At 44.4% G+C, this 25,520-nt stretch overlaps 1 protein-coding gene across 1 annotated transcript; it reads left to right on the forward strand.

Annotated features, from left to right (window-relative positions):
* The first annotated feature begins 23,916 nt into the window (after positions 1–23,916).
* Positions 23,917–25,520, forward strand: LOC136154375 (melanoma-associated antigen B4-like). The gene is made up of 2 exons (XM_065916677.1): positions 23,917–23,997; positions 24,279–25,520. The coding sequence occupies exons 1-2, from the start codon at positions 23,917–23,919 to the stop codon at positions 25,518–25,520; spliced, it is 1,323 nt and encodes a 440-aa protein (XP_065772749.1).

The following is a 25,520-nucleotide window of genomic DNA, read 5'->3' on the forward strand; positions in this document are numbered from 1 at the left end:
CAGAAAATTACTAGAGCTAATCAATGAATACAGTAAAGTTGCAGGATATAAAATTAACACACAGAAATCCCTTGCAATCCTATACACTAACAATTTGAAAACAGAAAGAGAAATTACGGAAACAATACCATTCCCCATTGCAATGAAAAGAATAAAATACTTAGGAGTATATCTACCTAAAGAAACAAAAGACCTATATATAGAAAACTGTAAAACACTGATGAAAGAAATCAAAGAGGACACAAATTGATGGAGAAATATACCATGTTCATGGAATGGAAGAATAAATATTGTCAAAATGACTATACTACTCAAAGCAATCTATAGATTCAATGCAATCCCTATCAAGCTACCAATGGTATTCTTCACAGAACTAGAACAAATAAATTCACAATTTGTATGGAAATACAAAAAACCTCAAATAGCCAAAGTGATCTTGAGAAAGAAGAATGGAACTGGAGGAATCAACCTGCCTGACTTCAGACTCTACTACAAAGCCACAGGCATCAAGACAGTATGGTATTGGCACAAAGAGAGAAAGAGAGATCAATGGAGCAAAATAGAAAGCCCAGACATAAATCCCGAGATAACACGGGGGCAAAACTTGAGTTTGGAAATGAGATTTTAGGCACAACACCAAAAGTACAATCCATGAAAGAAAATAATAAGCTGAACTTCATTAATATCAAAAATGTCTATCTGCACAATATACTATGAAGAGAATAAAAAAGAAAGGCCACAAACTGGGAAAAATAATTCTAAGACATTTCTCATGATAAACATGTGGCAAAAATATACAATCAACTCTTAAAACTTGACAATAAGAAAACAAGACAATCTAAAAGTGGTTAAAAGAGCTGAACAGACATCTCACCGAAGAATACGCACAGATGGCAACCAGCCTATGACAAGATGGTCTACATCACATGTCTTCAGGGAATTTCAGATTAATACAACAATGACATACCTATTAACAAGGATAACACAAAAACAAACACCTGACAGTAGCAAATCCTGGCAAGGGCTGGGAACAATAGGAAGTCTAACTCAGCACTGAAAGGAATGCAGTGATACAGACATACTGGAAACTGTCTGGCAATTTCTTTTAAGTTAAACATAATCTTATATGATCTAGAAGATTTCACTTAGTTATTTACTCAGAAGAGCTGAAAATTTATCTCCATCCAAAAACCTTCAAAAATATTAACAGCAGGCTAATTCATAGCTGCCAAAAACTGAAATCAAACAAGATGACCTTCAGTACATGAATGGGTAAACAAACCTGGTAGTTTACATGATGGAATGCTATTCAGCCTTCAAAGGAAAAATTTCAAACCATAAAAACATACAGAGAAACAAATGCATATTGATTAGTAGAAGGAGCCAGTACAAAAAGCCTACATCTTGTATCATTCTATTAATATTATACTCTGGGAAAGGCCAATTGTTAGAAAGAAGAAAACTTTCAGTAGTTGTCAGGGGCTCAAAGTGATGTTCTGGGGGATGTGCAGGCGGATCATGGGAATTTTATAGTGCACTGAAACTCCCCTGCATGACACTATGTTTGCTGAGCAGGCAATGTCATGCATTTGTGAAGCACTACAGAACTGTGAGACACAAAACGTAAAAAAGATTATAAACAATGGAGAATAGTTAAAAATAACATATTGATATCAGTTGATAAATTTTAAGACATGAACTTCTATCCATTCAAACAATACAAGATGTTAATATAGTAAGTAGAGGAAGACACTGGCTGTATGGGAGCTCTATATAATCTGCTTAATTTTCTGTAATCCTATTTTGGCTATATAGGAAAAAAAAAAAAAAACCAGAAGGTCCAAAATAACATGAGAAAAGACAACATCGTTCATTATGAGGGAAATGCAAATCTAACTACATAGGATATCACCTCACACCAGTCAGAAAAGCCATCATAAAAAAAATCTACCAATAAGAAATGAAGGAGAGGATGTGACTAATAGGGAACTCTCTTGCACTCTGAGGGGGAATGTAAATTGATATAGCCACTAAGGAAGGCAGTATGGAGATTCCTTTAAAATATAGAAAGAAAATTGCCGTATGATGCAGCAATACCACTACTGGCCATATACACTGATTAGTGTATTTATAAGTTAGGTAAGCAAAACATACATGTATCACACTGATCATTGCAACACTATTTACAACAGCCAGGACATGGAAAGTAACCTCAATTTCCACTGACAGATGAGTGGATAAAGACCTTGTGGTGGATATAGACAATGGAATATCACTCATTTATACAAAAGAACAAATTTAAGTCAGTTGTAGTGAATTGGATGCACCTAGAGCCTGTTATACAGAGTGAAATAAGTTAGAAAGAGAAAACCATTGTATGTTAACACATCCATATATGGAATCTAGAAATGGTAGTTATCCACCTATTTGCAGGGCAAGAATGGAGACACAGACGCAGAGAACAGACATGTGGACACATCGGGGGAAGCAGACAGAGACGAACTGAGAGAGTGGCATGGACAAACACACACTACCATGTGGACAACAGGCATCTGGGGGAGTCAGCTCTGTGACACAACGAGTCAGCTCTGTGACGACATAGAAGGGTGAGGTCAGGGGTGGGAGGGAGGTGCATGAGGGAGGGGACATATGGATATTTACAGCTGCTTCATACAAGAGAACCTGACAAAACAGTTAATGATCTTCCCATTAAAAATAATTGTGAAAAGTCTATGAATTAAAAAACTAGAAAAAAAATCTGGAGAAGTACACATAGCCACTAGAGTTACATACAACAATGCCAAATGAATAAAAGTCAGAAGTAATGAAAAGCAAAAGATCACAGTAACAATTTGATTCTCGAATTAAACATCTTAGAAAACAGGAGAGGAAACACTCAAACATATAAGGAATTTCAAAAATCTTCTATAAACAAAAAGATCAGCACAGCAAAATCAAGAGATTGGTTCGGAAGAATGAACAATTACTTACCGCAAGTAACAGAAAATACACCATAAACAAAAGCAACCATACAAAAATTTACCTAGAAAGAAATTTTAGAAAAATGTCTATAGTCTTCATGGAGGCAACAAGAAGAATTTCCTGAGAGTCTTAGGAAAAAGAGGGCTCAAACAGAATAGTATGTTGTGTATATTCATGACGAACAGATATTGTAAGACTGTCAATTTTCCCTAACTCCTTTATAGAGTTAGTACTACATTCAGAGTCGCTGAGACCACAATGAAACTCGGTCCACTGTTTCTTCTACCCAGAAGCAACCAAGGAAATGTTAGGAAGGAATAAAGAAAACTATTAACAAAAGTAAAAACATAAAATTAAATACTCCCTGATGGACAATAAGTCTCCACTGAACTTGACCCTATGCGTGCCAAGGTGGGGCAGTACTCAGAGACTGGCACACATGTGCAGCTGGCAAGGAAAGCAGACACCAGGATCAGCTGGAAAAGGCTTTAAAAGGCTCAATCTAGGCTTGAGCACTGGATTCTTCCACTCGGCCCTGGGATCATGAATTTCCACTGCTTCACTGGAGGAATCTGAGACAGCATCTCCGAGGCCCCATGCCAGGACCATGTGGCACCAAAGTTTGGGTTGAATGTGGTAGGATGGGCCAGATCATGAAACAACCAGCACAAAGTTCGTTTTGTGTGTGCTTAGTCACTCAGTTGTGTCCGACTCTTTGCAACCCCATGGACTGTAGCCCACCAGGCTCCTTTGTCCAAGGGTGATACTCCAGACAAGAATACTAGAGGGGTTTGCCATGCCCTCCTCCAGGGGATCTTCCCAACCACGGGTTGAACCCAAGTCTCCCGCACTGCAAGCAGATTCTTTACTGGCTGAGCACCAGGGAATGTTAGTGGATGAGAACTGGCCCTTTTAAATGATCACCTTAAAAGACTATCACACAGGGACTAAAAGAAAAAAGTTAGTACCCAGTAATTGCACAAAACGACAGAACTTCATCTCAGAACTTTTGAGCAATGACCCTGCAGTCGACTGAGAGCCCACAGTGAGAACTGGCAGGCTAAGGAGCCCCTTCACTTATCCTTCTGGAAATGTATGAGCATAGTTGGGGAGAGGGGTGGACTTAAACCAGAAAGGGAAGGATGTCCAGTCCCTGTCAGCACTCAATATGAATGAAGATTCTGAGTGACATGTGAGGGGTTCCACACCACAGAAGACCGTCTCCCATCCTTCCCTCTCAGCTTATTTTACCTGTAGCAGCCATTTCCAGGAAGCCTCAGGTAGAAATGGCGAGATGAGATGTATGTGCACTTCATACCAGGAGACTCGGGGGTTCACATCTTTGATGGGAGGCCTTGGCCTCAGGTCAGCAGATGGGACGTAGCCCAGCACCTACAGGGGTTAAGGGAAGGCATGGAGAACGACAGAGCATCGCTTACTACAGAAGAGGGAGCCCAAGAGAGCCCTCGCAGGCGGTCTCATGGTCTCCAGGAAGGCTGCTCGGTTTGCGCTCCCCAATTCTTCCAGTTGGGGGTGCTGACACAAGTGAGAGGCATGCAGTGAGCCAGCTGACAGTTCAGGACAGGGACGGCCCAGGACCCCTTAAGAGTCAAGGGAACGTCCACGTGCCAATCCTGTGAGAAGCTCCCCCGGAACTCCGCCTGTCCAAGTCCCGCCCCTACCTTCCTCCTCGAGCCCAGATGCGCATGACAGGAAGTGACGTCCTCCTAAGCACGCTGGGGGTGTGACGCCATCCTTGACTGTGCCGCCATCTCTGACAGCTGCCATTGACAGTGGCCTGAGGGAGTCGTCCCAAGCCTCATTGGGTGTCAAGATCAGAGGTGACGTGAGTTACGAGTGCAGGATACATCTGTCTCAGCACCGAAAAACCCTTTTCCCTCCAAACAGAGGGGGCCGCAAAACCTCCGGCCGCTCTACCGCTACACTCAGAACAGAGGGTCCAGCCTAGCTCTTAGGCCCCAAGACCATCCACTAGGGGGTGTCGCGAAAGAATGTCTCGGTCAGGCTCTGCTGGACCCCAGCTCCGCTCAGCAGAGGGAGAGCCATGGGCCCTGGGGACTGAAGGAGGGACCCTCGGGGCAACTGAGAATCTCCATACACCAGAACGGCAGCCATGTGTAACCCCCCACTCACCGCGATTTGGCCGCGGATCATCTGGGCAGCAGCCGGGCAGCTCTAAAGGCTGAGGGGCTCCCTCACTGCAACCTCGTCTGCAGGACACTCAGGGAAGAGGGGACCTTGGTCTGAGGGGCTGGAAGCCGGTCAGTAGAGCGAGGATGTCAGGGTTTGGGAAGAGTCAGGATGAGGACCATCCTCCCTGACAAACGGGCAACTCAGGATCCTCCCCTGTGGTCAGCGCTTCCTCCTGGCAAAACATCGGGAAGAGGGGTGGCGGTCGGAGAGGGGAGCTTGGAGCCTGGTCGTGAAGGGGAAGCCACGAGACAGCTGAAGGGAAGGTCCTGGGACCCTTCAGTGGGGGGCTGAGTACGCCCTCCTCTCCTCATCTGGGGTGACTGGGAAGCTGGCAGAGTCAATTTCAGATAGGAGAGGGATCGGGCTGTGTGCTGGAGAGGGGGCGTTGGATATGGGCAGTCTCGCACCAATTTTCATCCTGACTCTGAATGTCAGCTGAGAGGACTTGCCTCCCCTGCCAGCCCCCACTGGCTACCCCTCTAACGCCCAGGCAGGACTGTCTGCTGCACCCCAGGGCTCACTCTCACTTGCTACTCAGCGACCTCAGGGGCCCGGATGAGCAGGAGAACAGGAGCCCTGTGGGTCCTAGAGCACTGGCCTCAAGGACCCCTCAGAGGCGGCTTCCATTCAAGCCAGGGAGGACTCTCCTTGCTGAAGGTGCTCAGTGTCTCCTTCTCCCTCTTCCAGGTGCCCTCCTTGCCAGCCTTCCTGCCCGCACTCCCACCTGCGGACCCTGACCTGTGTCACCATGCCTCGGAGGCACAAGAACAAGTACCATGCCCACGGGAAACGCCACCAGGTCTGGGGGGCTACTAAGGAGGCCCAGGCCAGTGCTGCTGCAGCCCCAGGAGAGGAGTGCCCCTCCTCCCCCTCTTCTGTCCCTCAGGGTTCTCCCCCGAGCACCCCTGATACTGGCGATCCCCAGGAGCTTCAGGGAGCCACGGCCCCTAGCTGTCCTGATGCAGGGCCTGCCTGCGTAGGATCTGATGAAGGTGCCCAGGGCCCAGAGGAAAGTGCAGGTGCTTCCCAGGCGGCGCCTGCCATGGAGAGCACTGTCAAAGATCCTCTGGCCAGGAAGGCCAAGATGCTGGTGGAGTTCCTGCTGGAGAAATACACCAAGAAGGAGCCCATCACGCAGAAGGCCCTGATGAATGTCGTCAGCAGGAAGTACAGGCAGCACTTCCCTGAAATCCTCAGGATAGCCTCTGAGCGCGTGGAGCTGGTGTTTGGCCTGGAGCTGAAGGAAGTCGACCGCAGCAAGAACATCTACGCCCTCATCAGCAAGCTCAGCCTCGGGGGCGACGAAGGTCCAAATGATGAGGGTGGGGTTCCCAAGTCCGGTCTCCTCATGTTGCTCCTGGGGGTCATCTTCATGAATGGTAACCGGGCCACCGAGGAGGAGGTCTGGGAATTCCTCAGTATCTTGGGAATCTATGCTGGGAGGAGGCACTGGATCTTTGGGGAGCCTAGGAGGCTCATCACCAAAGATCTGGTGCAGAAGGAATACCTGAACTACCGCCAGGTGCCCAATAGTGATCCTCCACGCTATGAGTTCCTGTGGGGCCCGAGAGCTTGTGCTGAGACCAGTAAGATGAAGGTACTGGAGGTTCTGGCCAAGATCCTCCATTCGGTCCCTAGTTCCTTCCCAGACCTCTATGAGGAGGCTCTGAGAGATCAGGCGGAGAGAGCAGGGCCGAGAGGCGCGGCCAGGACTCCAACCATGGCCGAGGCCAGTGCCCCTTCCAGGGCCAAGCCCTGCAGCTCCTCCCACATCTAGGGAGGCGGGCAGGGCACTTTGTTCCCTTTGTGTTGGAAGAGAGCAGTCAAGCTCCTAAATAGTGCAGGGTAGTAGGGTGTAGGAAACAAAACCCATATGTTCTTACAGTTGTAAACGGTAAGCGAGTTTAGGTGCAGCTTGTTTTAACAAAATATATATCTGTTTTCTTTTATCCATATGAGAAATACCTAATGAAAGATGATTTAAAGTAGATAGGTAAAGAGATGAAGGAGGTGTTTAGTGTTTTCAAATGTGATTACTTTTGACAATGTGTATTGTACTTATGAATTCAAATGTATGAATCATAAGTCATAGTTTCTTGCTGTTTTAATGTTTTCAAAGTGTGGGGATTTGTAAAGCACACTGAAAGTATTGAATATGTTGTTCACAGTCTAAACAAGATAACATGACACCAGAAGAGAATTTTTCTTGAAGAGTAGTCAAGCTTCTAGAGTGCATGATTGTAGGGGTGGAGTAATAAAATTTAGATCTCATTGATCTTTCTGTTGCACACAAATAAATTCTACATATAATTGTTTCATTTATTTCAAATATTTTTACTTCTAAGAGTTTGTTTTTCTTCAGAGTATTAATTTGGTAATGGTACTGCTGTTATATTTATTGCTGTTATAAAAGTTTTAAAGGTACACTTTTGGTAGAATTAAAGATGTTCATGAACCATCCATATTGTCTTTATGATCTGGAAATAGGTAACATAGCACTGAAGACATTTTCATGGAAATGTGAAAGACAACCCCAGAAAACATTGAAAAACACAAAGGAAATAGAGAAAAAAAAATAGAGTAAAAAGTCTTTTAAGTTGTGGTTTGCCTCATTTCTTTTAAACTTTCTTTTAGTAAAAATAAGAAATAGTTTGACTCATTGAGCTCATTTAAGAATATTTGTTTCTTTTGTACTAATTTACTGCCTATTCTTTGTTCCCTTGTGGATTAAAAATAATTCCAGATGGGAAGGTGGTATTTGAGGGGTTCATAGAAATCATAACTTTCATTTATTACAAAACAATACTTCTTCATCAGTATGCCACTGCTTTATATGTAGTACATGCATTGCAGCATTCATGCAGGATCAGATTTAGCAGACTCCGTTTATGGAGTTACGTGCAAATTTCTCAAGCTCACAAACTGATGAAGTGACGTTCCCAGGACTAATGCCCTGATCTGGATTGGTGCAGAGCCCACAAAGTGCCACTTCTCCCAGCCTAAGCCAGACATCATGTCTTTTCATTCATTTTTCCTCTAAACACTCCAAAAAATGTATGCCTGTTTTAAATCTCTCAGGAGTCACTGTCTTTCCTAGTCACATGTCCATCCTATGAAAAATGGTTGTCATAAGTATATTGCCATTGTGCTGGGTTGTTTTGTTAGATGTTTCAGGCAAGCCACTGAATCTGGTCTCTGTGATTCCATCTTTGCCTGATGTGGCAGTATAATACAGATTTAAAAACAAAATTAGCACAGCATGCAAGTGCCCTAAAATGGAATCCAACATTTCAAACACATTTATTTAAAACTCAGACGAAAAGTTTGTGGGACACACAGACACATTTACACAAGTAACATACATGTATATTTGCTATATGTGTGAACGTATACATATATATGTATATATATATATATATATATATATCTCGATAGATACATATATCTGTTCATACAGATATAGTCAAACAGAAACAGGAAAGTATGAGCCTGTAAAGCAAAATATAATCAAGGTTCCTTTCCTAAGAGTGTAAAATTACAGGATTTGAAAATCATATTTATGTTTCATGTTTTCTAACACTGCTGAAACACATACAAAATACTATTAAACTGTAAGATAATAGAAATATTCCAAATGAGAGAGATCAAAGATAAATGTATAACCTCTAGAGGTTTTATTTCCCCCCAATATTGATTAACTTTTGGCCTCATTCTATTCAGCCTCTGATTTACTCACTCTTATTCTAAATAGGGAAATGTATTACTAGTAGTAGGATCTGTGTACTGAACCAACTGAAGAGCTTCCCTCCAGGAGAATTAGTAACTTATATTTTAAAAGAGCAAATCATGTCAATATCGAAAACATTTTCCTTGACATGAGTGGACTCATTATTCACATGAAGACCTCTATGTAGGTGATCTTGGCAGCAATAAATAACATTGATCACATTCTGTATTGTAAATGCTATATCTATATATATATATATGAAGAAATTGTGCTATTTAAATGCTCAGCAAGATCTTTTTTCACCCACCTCCTAGAATAATGAAAATAAAGACAAAAATAAATGGGAACTAATCTAACGTAAAATCTTTTACACAACAAAAGAAACATTAAACAAGACAAAGACAACTGTGAGAATGGGAGAATATTTTTCCAAATGAAGCAATGGACAAAGGATTAATCTGTGAAATACACAAGCACTTCATGCAGCTCAATATAAAAAAAAAACCCAATTAAAAGATTGGCAAATGATCTACATAGACATTTCTCCAAAGAAAACACACACATATTCAACAAATACGGGAAAAGATGACCCCCACCACTAATTATTAGGGAAATAGAAATATAAACTATAATGAGGTATCACTTCACACCGGGCAGAAGGGTCACCATCAAAAATCTTCAAAAATAAAGGCTGGAGAGGGTAGGAGAAAAGGGAATGCACTTACAGAGTTGGTGGGAATGTAAACTGGTACAACCACTATGCAAAACAATACGGAGGTTCCTTACAAAATAAAAAAGAACTACTGTATGACACAGCAATCTCCTTCTTGGGAATATATCCAGAGAAAACTGCAATTCAAAAAGATACATGCACTGTAGAATTCACCGCAGGACTGTTTACAATAACCATGACATGGAAGCAACCTACACGTCCATTAACAGACGCAAGAATAAAGAAGCTGTGGTATGTATGTGCAATGGAATATTGTTCTTGCTATCTTGTTGCCAAGTTGTGTCTCACTCTATTGCAACTCCAAGGACTGCAGCTACCCAGAAACCTCTGTCCATGGGATTTCCCAGGTAAGAATACTGGGGTGTATTGCCACTTCCTTCTTTGGGGTACCTTCCTGACCCAGAGATTGAACCCAGGCTCTTGCAATGGCAGGTGGATTTTGTCCCCCTGACCCACCAGGGAAACCTGGTGGAATATTACTCAGCCATAAAAAGGAACATAATTGGGTCACTGGTAGAGACATGGATGGACCTAGACAGTGCCATACAGAGAGAAAGAAATCAAAACAGAAAAACAAATATTGAATATTAATGTATATATGTGGGATTGGGGAAAATGGTATAGATGATCCTATTTACAAAGCAGAAATGGAGACACAGATATAGAGAACAAATGTATGGATACCAAGGGGGAAAGGGTTAGGGTGGGAGGAATTGGAATACTGGGATTGACACATACACACTATAGATACTCCGTATAAAATAGACAACCATTGGGAATAGACTCTATAGCACAGGGAATTCTACTTAATTCACTGGAGTGTCCTCAATGTGAGGGAAATCCCGAGTGAGAGGATATACGCATAGGAATGTCTGATTGCTTTTACTATGAAACAGAAGCTAACAAACCATTTTAAAGCAACATACTGCAAAAAAATTAGTAAAAAAATAATAACGTAAAACAAATACATTCTTTTCTCTTTGTTGCCCATAATTCTAAATAGTGACTGAAAATGTACCTTTATTTAGACATTCCTTGATTTGCCAAAGAAAAAAGCAAAGTAAATCAAATTTTTCCTTCAGAGTGAGAGAGTCAATTCCTAAGTAGGCTGATAAGAAGTCCAGGGATCTAGAGAAGGTGGAGGAGGAGGAGAAAGGGGTCTGGAGCCTTGGACAAGGAGAAAGGGGTGTGGAGCTCTCAAGGAGAAAGTTCTTTTCTACATTGCTTTACCTTAGTCAATATAACAATGTATCTCGCCGGAGGACATGGTTCCCCTTAAGCAGTGCTTCTATTTCCATAGATAGGAGAACATAACCATGACAAAAACTCACTTTCATGTCACTGGCCCCTGAGGCAGGCAGCCAAGAGTGACCTCTAGCCTGAGATGTTCCTGGAGCTAGAGTTTCGCCTCTCTCCCAAAAGTGCTGTTAGAAGCTTTCTAGAGAGGCTTGCCTAGTCTAGCAAGACTAACCGCTTCCATACACGTGGTCTAAGTAAAAGTACACAATAACTGCATGGATCACAAGTCCCTTGAAAGTCTGTCAGCTGACAGATTAGGTTATTACTTCTAATTCCCCATGCATTTTTGAAATGTTCAACGAGACTAGGCAAAGCTGACCAAGGAAAACGTTCGGTCGACATGCTTCGCCCATTTCTGGCTGCTCCGCTCGCAGGGATGTTGGGTGTCTCTTGGCATTGGCAGGTCAGTTAACACCCCCGACAAGACTCCTGTTTGGGGGGCTGCCTTCAGTCATTACCAGGCACCGTGAAACCCCAGGGCAGGGCTCATCACTCACTTCACCCAGGGCATAACATTCATTCACACAAGCACATCGAAGAGTTAGTAAAGTAAAGCAGGACACATGTATCCTGAGAAAGCAGAGAGGCTAGAGCTCTGAGTGTTCTTACCTTGTCCTGAAGATCCCGGACGAGCTCCCAAGATGATAGCTTACAGTGAACAATATTAGCTTAGGAACCAGAGACCAGGCTTGATCACTGGAGAGCTTTTGTGTAGCAGAGTTCTACTAAAGTAAGAAAAGGGACAGAGAAAACTTCTGACATAGACATCAGAAGGGGGATGGAGAATGCCCCCTAGCTAGACTTATCAAGGACTTATATACTTTTTTCAGACCCATTCCCACAACCAGCATCTTAAATTAACAAGATTAGAATGAACAATAGGAAGATCTTCCTAGACCCATTCCCATAATGTACATTTTAAGATGACAGGTTTAGTCAGAAGTCTCTTGTGACCATGAGGTGTTTGACGACACAGATGAGAAAGTGCAGGATCTGGTCAGATTGGAAAAGAAATGGGCTTCTTCCTTTTGTAGTGCTAGCTCTTAGCAGACCACAGAAGGCTCTCTGATGTATGCTGTCTCAACTCCTTAGATAGTTCTTTTGTGGAAGCTGTGGAAATGAACTGGAAGGATTGGCCCTAGTAGCTTGAGGACAAAAATCACACTTCCCTCACTGGCTAACCCTCCACAACCTCTTTTACTATCACTTATAGTGGCGTGGTTACACTCAGAACGGACATCTTGGTTGTTGTTCTTCCCTTTATGACTCACCGCTTCTACTGTGGTCAGGACTGTACTCAGGAATGTGCATAAGGATGTGAAAGATGGAGGCCTCCCCTAGGAGTCCTCGATTGGGAAACATTCTGGGAAAACTACTCTGGTCCAACCCAGGTGGCATCAGAGAAAAGGGCAAATCTCTCAAACAAAGGCCTTGGTGGTAAGGAACTAGAAATCGATTTGGGTTGCCGTCAGGTCTACCCCTGGTGCATCTCCACCCCACCTCGGTGGTAAAACTGGGAGGGACAATCAAGATGCCTGCATCGGTGAAGGACAGACTACATCTGACCAGGAAAGGAAAGCTTTGGTGGAGAGTCTGTCTGCATCCCCATCTAGAGCAGGGAAGGATGCTTCCGGTGGAAAAAAGCCACGGCTTTGGATGCCGCTTTTTTCTCTCTTACAGATGGGAGCTAGCAGTTTCAAAACCACTCCTTTAAAATGTATTTAAAAATAAAGATGCTGGGACAAGTGTGATCCCCCAGAGTTTAGAAAGATAGGCCTGATCATCTTCTGTGATACATAATGGCCACACTATCCTTTGGAAGACGAGGAATGCTGACCTGTTGAAGGTTCTCAATCATTACTGTTTTACAACTAGACCGGTTCTGTAGAAAATAAGGGAAATGGGTTCCTTATGTGTTGTTCTTTATCTCTCTGTGAGACATGCCTGACTTATGTTCTAAGGGTACAGATTTGAGTGTGAAACCTTCAGCTCCCTCCTGTTCTCTTACTTGGCCCCTTTATCTGGGGCTCCCAATTGAACAGGCTAAGAATCAGGCCACCCTTCTAGGAGGGGTTGCCTCAGTCTTGGTCTTTCAAACAGTCCCATTTGAAGTTGAGACTATTCAGAGGATGCAAAATGTACACAGAAGACTTTACAGGACTAACTTTACTTTATGACCTTACTTGGCGAGATGTAATGTATGTCTAGGGACAAACACCTACTCCTGACTCGCCAACTTGAGTTTTGGTGGAAGCTAGCAACGCTGGGCGGAGGAAGCACAAGCTGGTATCAAGATTGCCGGGAGAAATTTCAATAACCTCAGATATGCAGATGACACCACCCTTATGGTAGAAAGTGAAAAAGAATTAAAGAGCCTCTTGATGAAATTGAAAGAAGAGAGTTAAAATGTTGGGATAAAGCTCAACATTCAGAAAACTTAAGATTATGGCATCCGGTCCCATCACTTCATGGAAAATAGCTGGGGAAACAGAGGAAACAGTGGCTGACTTTAACTTTTGGGGCTCCAAGATCACTGCAAGTGGTGATTGCAGCCATGGAATTAAAAGACGCTCACTCGTTGAAAGGAAAGTTATGACCAACATAGACAGCATATTAAAAAGGAGAGATATTACTTTGCCAACAAAGGTCCACCTAGTCAAGGCTGTGGTTTTTCTAGTGGTCACGTATGAATGTGAGCATTGGACTGTGAAGAAATCTGAGTCCTGAAGAATGATGCTTTGGAACTGTGGTGTGGAGAAGACTCTTGACCGTCCCTTGGACTGCAAGGAGACCGAATCAGTCTATCCTAAAGGGGATCAGTCCTGGGTGTTCATTGCAAGGACTGATGTCGAAGCTGAAGCTCCAGTACTTTGGCCACCTGATGCAAAGAGCTGACTCATTAGAAAAGACCCTGACGCTGGGAAAGATTGAGGACAGGAGGAGAAGGGGAAGACAGAGGATGAGATGTTTGGATGGCATCACCAACTCAAAGGACATGGGTTTGGGTGGTCTCCGGGAGTTGGTCATGGACAGGGAGGCTGTGGTTCATGGGGTCGCAAAGAGTTGGACATGACTGAGAGACTAAACTGAACTGCTTTAGGAGATGAATGTCTTTACATGAGACAAGCGGAAAGAGGGAACACAAAATAGCCCTCCTTCCTACTGCGAGCCAAGAGGTTCCAATAACAGAGCTGAGCAAGCCCACGCTGAGAATTTAGACTATGCTAAGTTGACCGACATAGAACAGGGAGAGAAGGAAAATCCTGGAAAATTCCTAGATAAACTATGGGAGGCTCTCTACAAGTTTACTGATGTTGAGCTCGAAAGTGCAGAAGGAGGAATGATCTTAAAGGATAAATTTCTCACTCAGTCAGCTCCAGATAGGTGCTGTAAGTTACAAAAACAGGCATTTGTACCAAATCAGTCTTTAGAAAAACTGCTACTTCTGGCTCAGTTGCTATATTATAGAAGAGAATATAAAGAGGAAAATAAGAGGCAAAAAAGAACGAGACAAAGTTTGAAGCCCCAACAGTGGCTGTTAGATCTGCTCTGAAACAGCCTGAGGAAAAATGCCCAGAGGAACCCAATGAAAATGGATGGATTTGCTATTACTGTGGAAAGGAGAGGCATCTCCAGTGGGACTGCGCTCAGGTATCTAAGCCACCCCCGGCTCCAGTCTGGTTTGCAAAAGCCCATAGTGGACAAGAGACTGCCCTCCAAGATGTAGGCCCCAGGGGTCAGACTCGCAAGCCAATCTGGACTGAAGGTGCCCGGGAGGCCCCACACAAGCTCCCGTCCTAATTACATCTGAAGCAACCCGGGTATTAATAACTGTGAGGGGTCAATCAGTTGACTTCTCCTGGACACTGAGGCAACTTTATCTGTGCTCCCTGAAGCCCCTGGCCTGCTTTCCTCCTGATCCACTACCATAATGGACTATGACCAGAGATATCCGCAAAGATTATGGGCAAGGTATGGTGGGGAAATCTTGGCAGGGCCTAGAGATGAGAGTCCACTCTGTGGCCTGGGGTCTCTGTCTGGCGCAGCAATCATTTGCTTAACAACATTTGTTTTTCCATCTCTGTGAGAATTGCTTTCCTATCCTTTCAAGTCCCCAACCACCACCGTTAACATCTTCTTTTGCTTTCACACAGGGCTTTGGCCATGTTGGTGAGTTATTCCATTTTCCTGGGTGCTTTCATGCATATGTGTTATTAAACTTTTATGTTATCCTAATAAACTGTCTCATGTCAAATTAATTCTTAGACCACACACAAAAACCTAGACGGGCAGAGGGAAATTTCATCCGCCCCCACATTAGGTACGTCTCACATATTTCTTTCTAAGTTCAAAATCCCTCTTAATGAGCTTTTCAATTACAAACTGGACAGCTAAGAATGTCATTAATGAGTTTACTCGTATTGATATAATTACATATTTCATTATGCCACAGATATTTGTATTTATTTATTTATTTTTGGAGCAGTTATGAATACTCGTTTTATTTATCTAACTTTAGTGTTATATTTTTTTTGACTACCGAAAACATTTTGTATTAGGGTATAGCCGAATAACAACATTGTGATAGTTTCAGGTGAACACTGAAGGGACTCAGCCACACATATACATGTGCAATCATTTTTATATCTTTATTTTTTGAACCATGCTCTCTTTGCAAAATTTAATCCCTGGACATTCTGCAAATCTTTTTGATCTAAAGGTAATTCTGCAAATTTTTCATGAGAGTTGTTTACAATATCTCTTTGCAGTGTAATTATCCTATAATATTTATATCTGTCCTTTTCAAAGTATGGGTTTATATACTCTAAAACAGATTTTAAATATAGTTAATAAATCCAGTAGTTTTCCAAATATTGCCTTGCACTTGAACTGGCATTTCATTCTTGGAAATAGGACTTTTCATATTTTGACACATTATTATCTTGTTTCTATAATATGCTGCTGTAAAGATCTGAATAACTGACTGACTCTTACATACTTTTTGAGCGAGTATACAGCAGTGCTGGATTGAAAGGCAGTTAACCCTACTATGCTTTATCATGTATTCTGTCACCTTTGCCCATTTGGCAACTCCTACATTAGATATTCAAGGCTGAATGCGAACAGGTTCATATACTTTTATCTTATCAAAAACCATTTCTGCTCCACATTCTGCATCTTTAATTTGTCAGAGTGTCAGCACATTAACAAGAAAAATCGCAAACTTTTTTGCATTTCATGCTAGTTTGAATGTCAAGGTATGGCACTCCTCATGTTATTTAAAAATACACAACTCTCAAGCCATCTGTACCCTGTGTTCTTGAAAAATGCACAGACTGGACATGGTTCCAGCCAATTTGCCACCCTGCCTTAAGGTTCTCCTGCTCTGCTGAGCTTTTGAATAGATTCTCCTAACCTCCTAATATCACAATTAGCTACTGAACAACAACTGACAAGAGGATGTTGGAGCCCACCAAAAAGTGATACCTCACATCCAAGGAAAAAGGAGAAGCTATAAGGAGACAGTAGGATGGGTGTGATCACTTTGAAATTGAATCCTTTACCAGCCGGGTAGGTGACCCGCAAATGGGAGAACAAAAATACAAAAGAAGTTCTCATACTGTGGTTAAAATTCTAGGCCCCAGATTAGATGTCCCAACATGGGGATCCAACAAACAGAATGGGAATCCCCAGGGAATTTTACTTTGAAGGACAGTAGGATTTGATTACAGAACTCCCAGAGGATTGGGAGGAAAAGAGACTCTTGGAGGGCAAAAAGAAAAGCTTGATTGCACCTGGATCCAGGGAAAATGAGCAGTGACATCACAAGAGACTGAGCCAAACCTGCCTGTGAGTACCTGAGGGTCTCCTGCAGAGCTGAAGGGTCACAGTGGCCTGCTGCGAGGACAGGCGAACTGCTAGCAGCATTCCTGGGAGGCATGTGTTGTCATGAGTCACTGTGGAGGTCACCTTTAGTCCTACCATAGAATCTGTAGACTCCAGGACTGAGAAGAGTCAGGAAATACAAGTAAAAGGGAAGGAGCACAGCTGCACTCATCACCAGAAAATTGGATTAAAGATTTACTAAGCATTACCATGCCCACCAGAGCAAGAGTCAGGTTTCCCTACAGCCAGACCCTCCCATCAGCAAGCTTCCACAAGCCTCTTAAACTCATTTTGCAGAGGGCAGACAGAAGAAGCAGGAACTACAATCCCCAACTCTAGAACAAAAACCACAATCACACCAAGCTAACCTAAATGATCTCATGGATCACACCCTTGATCTAATTCAAGAACCTATGGGCCAGGGCGTTCAGGGAAAATGTGGACAGGTCATGGTGGAGAGTTCTAAGAAAACGTGGTCCACTGGAGAAGAGAATAGCAAAACACTTCCACATCCTTGCCTGGAGAACCCCATGAACAGTATGAAAAGGCAAAAAGATATGGTACCAAAAGATAAGCCCACACAAGTAGATAGGTGTCGATTATAATATTGGGGAAGAGCCCAGAAATAGCTTCAGAAAAATGAAGAGACTGGCCCAAAGTCAAAATGATGTTCAGTTGTGGTTGTGTCTGGTGGTAAAAGTAACGCTCCATGCTGTAAAGAACATTACTGCATAGGAACCTGGGACATTAGGTGAATCGATGGAAACTGGACGTGGACAAGAAGGACATGGCAAGAGTGACCATCGACATTTTAGAAATCAGAGAACTAACATGGATGGGAAAGGGCAAGTTTAACTGAGATGACCACTACATCTGTGGACAAAGATCCCTTAGAAGACAGGGGTAGCCTCATAGTCAAAAAAAGAAAAAAAAGCCTGTGAAATGCAGTACTGGGTTGCGGTGTCCATAAGGACAGAATTATCTTGGTTCATTTCTAAGGCAAAACATTCAGCATCACAGTAATCCAAGCCTATGCTCCAACCACTGATGCCAAAGAAGCTAAAGTCAAATGATTCTATGAAATCCTACAACACCTTCTAGAGCTAACAACCCCAAAATGTGTTATTTACATCATAGGGGTTGGAATGCAAAAGCAGATCCTCAAGGGATAATGTGCTGCAGAAGATAGAAAAGCTCTACACAGTCAGCAAAAACAAGACCTGGAGCTGAATCTGGCTCAGATCATAAGCTCCTTATTGCAAAATTCAGAAATTGAAGAAAGAAGGATAAATCACTCAGCCATTCATATATGACCGAAACCATGGCTCATGATTATACAGTGGAGGTGTGGAATAGTTTCAAAGGGTTAGATCTGGAAGACAGAGTGCCTGAAGAACTAAAGATGGAGGATCAGAATGAGGTACAGGTGGTGGTGACCAAAACCTTCCCCAAGAAAAATAAATGCAACAAGGCAAAATGGTTGTCTGAGAAAGCTATACAAATACATGAGAAAAGAAGAGAAGTGAAAGGCAAAGAAGAAAAGGAAAGATATACGAATCTGAATGCAGATTTCCAAAGAACAGCAAGGAGAAATATGAAAGTATTCTTAAATGAACAATGCGAAGAAATAGAGGGGGAAAAAATAAGACTCGAGTTCTCTTTAAGAAAACTGAAGACACCAAGGGAACCTTTCATGCAAAGACGGGCACAATAAAGGACAGAAACACTAGGGATTGAACAGAAGCAAAAGATATTAAGATGAGGTGGCAAGGATACACAAAACTGCACAAACATGGTCTTAAATACCCAGATAACAATGACGGTGTGGTCACTCACCGAGAGCCTGCAGTGTGAAGTCAAGCGGGGCTTAGGAAGCACCTTTATGAACAAAGTTAGTAGAGCTGATGCAATAACCAGCTGAGGTATTTCAAACCCTAAAAGATGATGCTGTGAAACTGCTGCACTCAATATGCCCTCAAATTTGGAAAACCCAGCAGTGGGCACAGGATTGGAAATGGTCAGCTTTCATTCCAACCTCAAAGAAGTGCAATGTCAAGGAATGTTCAAACTATCATATAATTTCACTCATTTCACAAGGGAAATGCTAGGAAGGGAATGCTCAAAATCCTTCATGCTATGCTTCAACAGAATCTGAACCAAACACTTCAATCTGTACAAGCTGGATTAAGAAAAGGCAGAGGACCAGATTACATTGCCAACGCCCGTTGGAAAAAACAAGGGAATTCCAGAAAAACATCTACCGGTTTCACTATGCTAACGTCTTTGCCTGTGTAGATCAGAGCAAAGTGTGGAAAATTCTTAAAGACAAGGGAATACCAGACCAACTTACCTGCCTTATGAGAGGCCTGCATACAGGGTAAGAAGCAACAGTTAGAAGTGGACAAAGAACAACAGACTGGTTTCAAATTGGGCAAGGAGTAAGTCAAGGTGGTATATGGTCACCCCGCTTATTAAAGCTATCTGTAGAGTACAGCATGCACATTTATGGGCTGGATGAAACACAAGCTGAAATCAAATTGCTGGGAGAAATCTCAACACCCTCAGATATGCATAGGATACCACCCTTATGGCAGAAAGTCAAGTGGAACTAAAGAGACTCTTGATGAGGGTGAAAGGGGAGAGTGAAAAAGCTGGCTTAAAACTCAACATTCAAGAGACTAAGATCATGGCATCTGGTCCCAACACGTCATGGCAAACAGATGGGGAAAAAGTAGAAACAATGTAAGATTTAATTGTCTTCTCTGATATCACTGTGGAGGGTGAATGCAGCCATGACGGTGGTGGTGGTGGTTTAGTCACTAAGTCTTGTCTGACTCTTGCGACCCCATGGGCTGTAGCCTGCCAGGCTCCTCTGTCCACGGGATTGTCTAGGCATGAATACCGAAGTGGGTTTCCATTTCCTTCTCTAGGGGATCTTCCTGACCCAGGAATTGACCCCAGATCTCCTGCACTGCAGGCAGATTCTTTACCAACTGAGCTACTGAGCCCCAAATTAAAAGACACCATGAAGTTAAAAGACGCTTAGTCCTTGCAAGAGAAGCTATGACAAACCTAGATCACGTAATAAAAAGCAGAGAGATCACATAGCCAAAAGAGGTGTGTCTAGTCAAAGCTATGTTTTTCCCAGTGGTCATGTGTGGATGTGAGCACTAGACCGTAAAGAAGGCTGAGCGAGGAAAAATTGATGCTTTTGAATTGTGGTGCTGGAGAAGACTCTTGAGAGTGCCCTGGACAGAAAAGAGATCAAACCAGTCATTGCTAAAGGGAATCAATCCTGAATATTCATGGGAATATCTGATGCTGAAGTTGAAACTAAAACTTTTGGCCACCTGATGGGAAGAGCCGACTCATTGGGAAAGATGCTGATGTCAGGAAAGATTGAAGGGAAAAAGAAAAGGAGGCAGCAGAGGATGAGATGCTTGGATGGCATCACTGACTGGATGGACATTAGTTTGAACCAAGTCCAGGACATGGTGAAAGATAGGGAGCTTGGCGTGCTACGGATCATGGGGTCACAGTCAGAGATGACTGAGCAACTGAACAAAAACAACACAGAACTGCAAAAGAAAAGTAAAACAAACTGTAAACAATGGACAATTGGACAATTGTTAATAATACCATATTGATATTAGTTGCTCAGTTTTAACAAATGAACTTGTATCAGTTGAGACAATCCAAGATGTTAAAAACAAATGATGCTAAGTGGAGGAAGAGACTGGCTCTATAGGAACTCTGTACACTATCTGCTTAAATTTCTGTAGTCCTAAATCTGCTCTTTAAAAATAATACAAAAAAATAATAATAATACAGATACTCATAAGACAAGATGCTCACCATTCATTATGAAAGAAATGCAAAGCAAAGCTACAATGTTGTATCACCTCACACTTGCCAGAAAGTCTATCATAAAAAAATCTAGAAACAATAAATGATGAAGCAGCGTGGAGAAAAGAGAACCCTCTTGCACTTTGAGGGGGAATGTAAACTGATAAAGCCACTATGGACAACAGTATGGAGGTTCCTTTAACAACTAGAAATAAAACTACCTTATGACTCAGCAATCCCATTACTGGGCATACACACTGAGTAAGCCATCCTTGAAAAGACTCATGGACCGCACTGTTTCTTCTAGCACTATTTACAATAGTTAGGGCATGGAAGCAACCACCTCAACTTCCACTGACAGATGAATATTTACAGAAGTTGTGCTCGATATATACAATGAAATATTACTCAACCATAAAAAGTAACAGATTTAAGTCAGTTGTAGTGAGGTGGATGCACCTAGAGTCTGTTATACAGAGTGAAGTCAGTCAGAAAGAGAACAAAATATATTGCGTATTCATGCATTTATATGGAATCTACAAAATGCCACTTAGGAATCTATTTGCAGGGTAGGAATAGAAGCACACATAGAGAAAAGACGTGGACACAGCAAGGGAAGGAGAGAGAGGGACAAATTGAGAGTGGCAATGACATATATGCACGACCATGTGTACAAGAGATAGCTAGTGGCGAGATGCTGTATAAGAGAGGGAGCTCAGACTGCTGTTCATTGACAACCTAGAGGACTGAGATGGGGGTGGCGTAAGTGATACTCACGGGGAGGGGATATATGTATACATATAGCTGCTTCGTACTGTTGTACAACAGAAACTAACACATTATAAAGCAATTATCCTCCAATTAAAATTTTTCATAAATGATTTATTTACTGATTTAAAATGTAGAAAAAATCTGGACAAGAACAGATAGCCAGTACATACAACAATGCCAGATGAATATGAGACAGGAACAATGAAAGGCAAAAGAGAATGTAAGAATTTATCCTCGAATTAAAAATCTAAGGAAACATGCACATAAAATAATCAAATAATTAAATAACTTGAGCTATCTGGTATAAAAGAGTTCACCATAGCAAAATCAAGAGTCTGGCCTGGAAGAATCAACAATTACTTAGATCAGACAAAAGAAAATACACGATAAACAAAAGCAACCATACAAAAAACGTACCTACAACGAAACCTCAGAACAATGTATACATTCCACATGGAGGCAACAAGAGTGTCCTGACAACCTTAGGAGAAAGAAATTGCAAACAGAATAGTATGTTATGTGTATTCATGAGGAGCAGATATTGTAAGACTGTTGATGTTCCTTACCTCCTTTACAGATCTACTACTGTCAGACTAGCTGAGACCACAATCAAACATGGGCTGCTGATTCCTGTACCCAGAATAAACCAAGGAAAACTTATACAAGCGATAAAGACAACCAGTAACAGAAGCAAAAACACAAAACTAAATAATCCCTGAGGGAAAATAAGTCTCCAATGAACTTAACCCTGTGAGTGCCAAGGTGAGGGAGTACGTGGAGACTGACAAGGGGTGTGCAGCCTACAAGGGAAGCAGACAACAAGATCACCTGCAAAAGGTGTTAAAGTTCAGCCCTCGATTCTTCCACTGTGCCCTGGGGCCTTGACTCTCTACAGTCTCACTGAAGGAATCAGAGGTAGCATCTCAGAGGTCCCATGACAAGACCATGGGCACAAAAGTTTGGGTTGGATGTGGCAGTATGACCCAGAGGTCATGAAATAGCCAGCACAAACTTTCTTAGTGGATGAAAAGTGGCCCTTTAGAGTGATCACCTTAATAGACTATCAAACGGGGACTAAAGGAGAAAACTTAGTACCACAGAAATTGTACCAAAGGGCAGAAATTCAACTCAGAACTTTCTAGCAATGCCCCTGCAGTCGACTAAGAGCCCACAGTGAGAACTGTCGGGCTTAGGAGCCCCTTCACTTACTCTGCTGGGATTGTGTGGGGCATGGTTGTGGACAGGGTTGGACTCATACCCGAAAGAGAAGGATTTCCAGGTCCTGCTAGCAGTCAGTATGAACATCCTGAGTGAGATGTGAGGGGTTCCACACCACAGAAGGCAGTCTCCCATCCTTCCCTCTCAGCTCATCTTACCTGCAGCAGCTATTTCCTGGAAGCCTCAGGCAGAAGTATCCAGAGGTCACTTCTCACCAGGAGTCTCGGGGCTTGACGTCTTTGATGTGAGGCCTTGTCCTCAGGTCAGCAGATGGGACATAGCCCACCACTTATAGGGGCCAAGGGAAGACACGGAGAGTGGATGGAGCATCACTCAGCATAGAAGACGGGGCCCAAAAGTGCCCTTCCTGTTATTCTCAGGAGTTCCAGGAAGCCTGTTCGGCCAGGCCACAAACAATTCCTGCCGGGATGCTTATGGAAGCTAGAACCTGAGATGGAGACTTGTAGACTCAGCTTAGTAGAGGGAAAGGATCCCCTAAGATTCAAGGAACTGGGCACATGCCCATCCTGCGGGACGCGCTCCCGGAACCCTGACCACCCTGGCCCCGACTCTGCTGTCCGCCTGGAACACAGAAGCACACGGCCGGAAGTGACGACACGCGCACTCACGCTGGGGCTGCGAAGCCATCTTTGACAGCTGCTGCCATCTTTGACAACTGCCGTGTAGGGGGCCCCCACAGAGGACTCCCAGGTCTCATCAGGTGCCCAAGTGTGAGGTGACGTGAGTTACAAATGTGGGGACACACGTCCGGCACGGTCAAGCCTTTCCCTCTGAAAAGAGGGGGCCGGAGAACCCCCGGCCACCTGCCCCTGCTCTCACCCGGATGATTCGGGCCTGCATCTTAAGCCCCAAATTCATCCGCTTCACCCAGGTGGTCTCTGAGAGGACGGCTTCAGTCTGGGGCTGTGGACTCCAATTCTACACAGTAGAGGGAAAGCCCTGAGCCCTGTAGCTAAAGAAGGGACCCTCGGTGGGGACTGTAGGGTCTCCACACCCCAGAACGGCGGCCACGCGAAACACCCACTCCCTGCGACTTGGCCTCGGAGCATCCGGGCAGGATCCGGGCAGCTCTAATGTTTGCGGGACACCCTCACTGCAATCTCGGATGCGGGACACTGAGGGAGGAGGGGACCTCGGCCGGAGGGGTTGGTAGCTGGTCAGAACAGGGAGGATGTCAGAGCTCAGAAGTCGCCAGGGTGAGGACTTTCCTCCCCGACACATGCGCGAATCAGCACCCACCCCTGTGGTCAGCGCATCCTCCCGGCACAAGGGGAAGGGAGGCTTTGCTCTGAGTGGGGAGGTTAGAGATTTTTGCAGAAGGGCGAGTCCTGGAACCCTTCGGTGGGAGGCTGAGTGCTCCCTCCTCTCCTTCTCCAGAGTCACAGGGAAGGTGGCAGCATCACCTGCAGAGCAGAAGAGGGAACCGGGCGGAGGCTAGAGGGTCTTTCCCCATTTCTCATCCTAACTCTGAATGTGAACTGAAGGGACAGGCCTCCCCTGCCAGCCCCCACAGGCCCCCCTCTAATGCCCAGGCAGGGCTGTCTGGCTGCGCCCCAGGGCTCACTCTCACTTCCTCCTCAGGGGTCTCTGGGCACAGGCTCCCCAGGGAACATTAGATTTGTGGGTCTTAGAACAGTGGACTCAAGGCCCCCTAAGAAGCAGACTTGGTTTAAGCCGGGAATGAGTCTCCCTGATGAAGGTGCTCACAGCATTTCTTTGTCCTTCCTTAAGGTGCCCTCCTTGCCTGCCTTCCTAACTGCACGCCGCCTGAGGTCCCTGACCTCTGTCACCATGCCTCGGAAGCACAAAAACAAGTCTCATGCCCACGGGAAACGCCACCAGGTCCAGGGGGAAGCTCAGGAGCCCCAGGCCAGTGCTGCTGCAGCCCCAGGAGAGGAGCGCCCCTCCTCCCCCTCTTCTGTCCCTCAGGGTTCTCCCCCAAGCTCCCCTGCTTCTGGCGATCCCCAGGAGCTTCAGGGAGCCATGGCCCCTAGCTGTCCTGATGCAGGGCCTTCCTGCGCAGGATCTGATGAAGGTGCCCAGGGCCCAGAGGAGGAAAGTGAAGATGCCGCCCAGTCAGCCCTGGTCGTTCGGAGCTTTCGCAGAGATCCTCTGAACAGGAAGGCCAGCATGCTGGTGGAGTTCCTGCTGGAGAAGTACAACAAGAAGGAGCCCATCACGCAGAACGCCCTGAAGAAGGTCATCAGCAGCAAGTACAAGGAGCACTTCCCTGAGATCCTGAGGAGAGCCTCAGAGCGCGTGGAGCTGGTGTTTGGCCTGGAGCTGAAGGAAGTCGACTGCAGCAGGAACATCTACGCCCTCATCAACAAGTTCAGTCTCGGGGCTGAGGAAGGTTCACGTGGTGAGCGGGGGATGCCCAAGTCTGGTCTCCTCATGGCGCTCCTGGGCATCATCTTTATGAAGGGTAACCGTGCCACCGAGGAGGAGGTCTGGGATTTCCTCAGTGTCTTGGGGATCTATGATGGGAGGAACCACTCCATCTTTGGGGAGCCCAGAAAGCTCATCACCAAAGATCTAGTGGAGAAGGGGTACCTAATCTACCGCCGGGTGTCCAGACGTGATCCTCCGAGCTACGAGTTCCTGTGGGGCCCGAGAGCTTATGCTGAGACCAGTAAGATGAAGGTGTTGGAAGTTCTGGCCAAGATCCAGGATACGGTCCCGAGTTCCTTCCCAGACCTCTTTCACGAGGCTCTGAGAGATCAGGTGCAGAGGGCAGGGCTGAGAGGCGCTGCCATTCCTCCCCCTATGGCTAAGGCCAGTGCCCCTTCCAGGGCCAAGTCCTGCAGCTCCTCCCACATCTAG

Source organism: Muntiacus reevesi, chromosome X (genome assembly GCF_963930625.1).
Source record: "Muntiacus reevesi chromosome X, mMunRee1.1, whole genome shotgun sequence".
Lineage (NCBI taxonomy): Eukaryota > Metazoa > Chordata > Mammalia > Artiodactyla > Cervidae > Muntiacus > Muntiacus reevesi.